General features: G+C 29.2%; 1 protein-coding gene across 1 annotated transcript; it reads left to right on the top strand.

The window, feature by feature from the left end:
- The first annotated feature begins 1,842 nt into the window (after positions 1–1,842).
- On the top strand, positions 1,843–2,420 carry LOC25494122 (uncharacterized). Its single transcript, XM_039833123.1, has one exon. It carries the CDS (start codon positions 1,866–1,868, stop codon positions 2,418–2,420), a length of 555 nt encoding a protein of 184 aa, XP_039689057.1. The 5' UTR covers positions 1,843–1,865.
- The last annotated feature ends 260 nt before the right edge of the window (positions 2,421–2,680 follow it).

The following is a 2,680-nucleotide window of genomic DNA, read 5'->3' as shown; positions in this document are numbered from 1 at the left end:
TAACCTACATACGTAAACTACACTAACCCGTTTTATATACATACACGTAAACTTAATTTACACTAACCTCTCACTTAAAATCAAATTGACAGACATATCTCATACCAAAACAAACAATAAACAAATAGAAACTCATCGAAAATGAAATTCATGAAATTCACTAACCTTTATGAATATAGTACAGATCAATAACAAAGATTTTGATTCAGATATTGGTTGCACATCTATGGTGATTTGTGGATGAAAGGGGGTAAGGGTTCAGAATGATCATAAAAGATGGGTTTTTAAAAATTTACATGAAGAGGACAATTTTGGTATTATTGTAAAATTTTAAATAAATTTGGGTGTAATTTGTTTTTTTTGGGGTGTGACTAGCACCAGTCTAAATATTATGTTCAAAACATAAATTAACTCTCTTTTTTAAGGATAAAATTGTAAAAACAATAATAATTATAGTACAAATTTAATACTACAACCAACTTTATTAATCTCCGTAATTTTGGCAAAAGGTTCCTATATTTAGGGACGGACGAAGGTAGTATTCAAGTTCTTGTAAATCAAACCAAAGATATTGAATTGGAGCGAAATTTCTCGATTTCCGCTCAACTTTACGATCAATTAGTGTCATACTTCCTCCGTTTTAAAATGAGTGTCGTTTTAGTCAACAAAAAAAATCAAAATAAATGTCACTTTAAGTTTTCAATGCAATAATAACTTTTTCTTTTCTTTTTGATAACTAATAACTTTTTCTTTTCAATTATATCATTCAATTAATACTATATGCACTACTTCTAAATATATATATATAGGAGCCATTTGGTGATGCCTTCAACACAATAGTGTCATTTGCGTGAAAAAGGACGTGGAATTTTACCAATAGCTGCAGTGTTCTGATGGTTCATTATCGAAGCCACTAGCTCCAAGTATTTTATATTGGGTCAAAGAGTTCTGACGGATTAGGGTTGGATGACTTTGGAGGAAAAGTCACCATAACTTTTTCTCTATATCATATACTACGCTCTCTTATCTTAACTATCATTTCTCTCTCATAAAACACCATAAATTACATTATACTTCGTCCGTTTTAAAATATATGTCCAATTTTAGCAATATGCACTATTCACTTAACTTACTTTGACCATACATTTTAACTAATGTATAAATACTAATATTAGCATGTAAGATGTTTTTTGATTTGTCTCGGCAAATATTTTCAAAATATTAAATTTTTATAATTTTTTACTTTAGATAATTAAAAATAGGGTCTTGCTAACCAATGCCCTTAGGGCAATGGTTAAGGAATCAAAAAAGGAAATAATTATGAAATTTTATATAGAAAAAGTTGCTTTTTACTATTTCAATAAGTTGAATGCACAATTTCCAAGATAAATTTACTATTTAAGTTTCTTATCAAGTGCCCTTAGGACACTGGCACTCGTTAATATTTCCTTAAAAATATTAACGGTTAAAATTGTGCATTGACATATGTGAAGTGGTTGACTTAGACATCTATTTTAAAACGGAGGAATTAGTCACCGTAAGATCATGATAGAATAGACACAATATATTGGAGATACACAAGTCAACACTCAGCAAAGTTGAATTTGAAATGTACAATAATTAGCTTCCCTTAATTATAGTTTTTAGTCATAGCTTTATTACCGTCATGTAATTATTCCCTCATTATTGTGTTGATACTGCATCAATGATGTAATCACACGTTACTTTCTTTCTTATGTATTTTTTTTGTTACACTTTCTTTCTTATGTATATATACATGTATCTGTCACACAGTAATATATCAAAAACAAATATTATTATATCCCTTCCTTTATACTTGATTTCTAGTAACAAGAGGGAAAAAAATGAAGAGAGCCTCAACTAATTTTATGTCCTTTTTCCCTCTTTATACTCTTCTTCTTTCTTGTTTTTTTCTCCAACACACTCAATCTTTTACTATACCAAACGCTGAAGTTGATGATTTGGTGGATGATATATGCAAAAAGACACCAAATTCTGATCTATGCAGTTCAATCCTACATTCCAGTCCTCAAGCCAAAACAACTGATGCCAAGGGTATAGCCACCATAATGGTTAGTGACATTCTACAAAATGCCACTAACACATTAAACTATATTCAAGTTCTTGTCAGCCAAACCAAAGATCTTCAATTGCAAAGAAAATTATCTATTTGTGCTGAGACATACATTCCATTAGTGAAAACCGTACTTCCACAAGCAATTGATTCTATAAACCAAAAAAAATATGGTTTGGCTGCTTACTCTATGGTTTATATTGGAAAGGAAATTGACTCTTGCAACAAGCAATTCTCTAGTTCTCCTTTAGGTGATAGGACTAGCTTTCTACATAAGTTGCTTGATATTGCTGCAGCCATACTTAAGCAATTAATAAGTGGCTAATTTGTTTATTTATCCTTATTCTTATTAAATAATAAATAAATAGTTTATTTTTGTTAAATATTATTAATAGGGTTAAATATGTTTTTATCCCTATGTCAACATATATCAAAATATCTTTATTCAAAATATTAACTTAATTATAAAGTCAAAATATATCAAATCACTATAATAAAAGAGACAAACTTAGATATAAAGTCAACACATCAAATCACGGCAATAATGTGTCATGCTCGTATACTTCATCTCAAAAAATGTTCATA

Source organism: Medicago truncatula, chromosome 4, assembly GCF_003473485.1.
Source record: "Medicago truncatula cultivar Jemalong A17 chromosome 4, MtrunA17r5.0-ANR, whole genome shotgun sequence".
Lineage (NCBI taxonomy): Eukaryota > Viridiplantae > Streptophyta > Magnoliopsida > Fabales > Fabaceae > Medicago > Medicago truncatula.
This window is presented reverse-complemented; position numbering and strand designations above follow the sequence as displayed.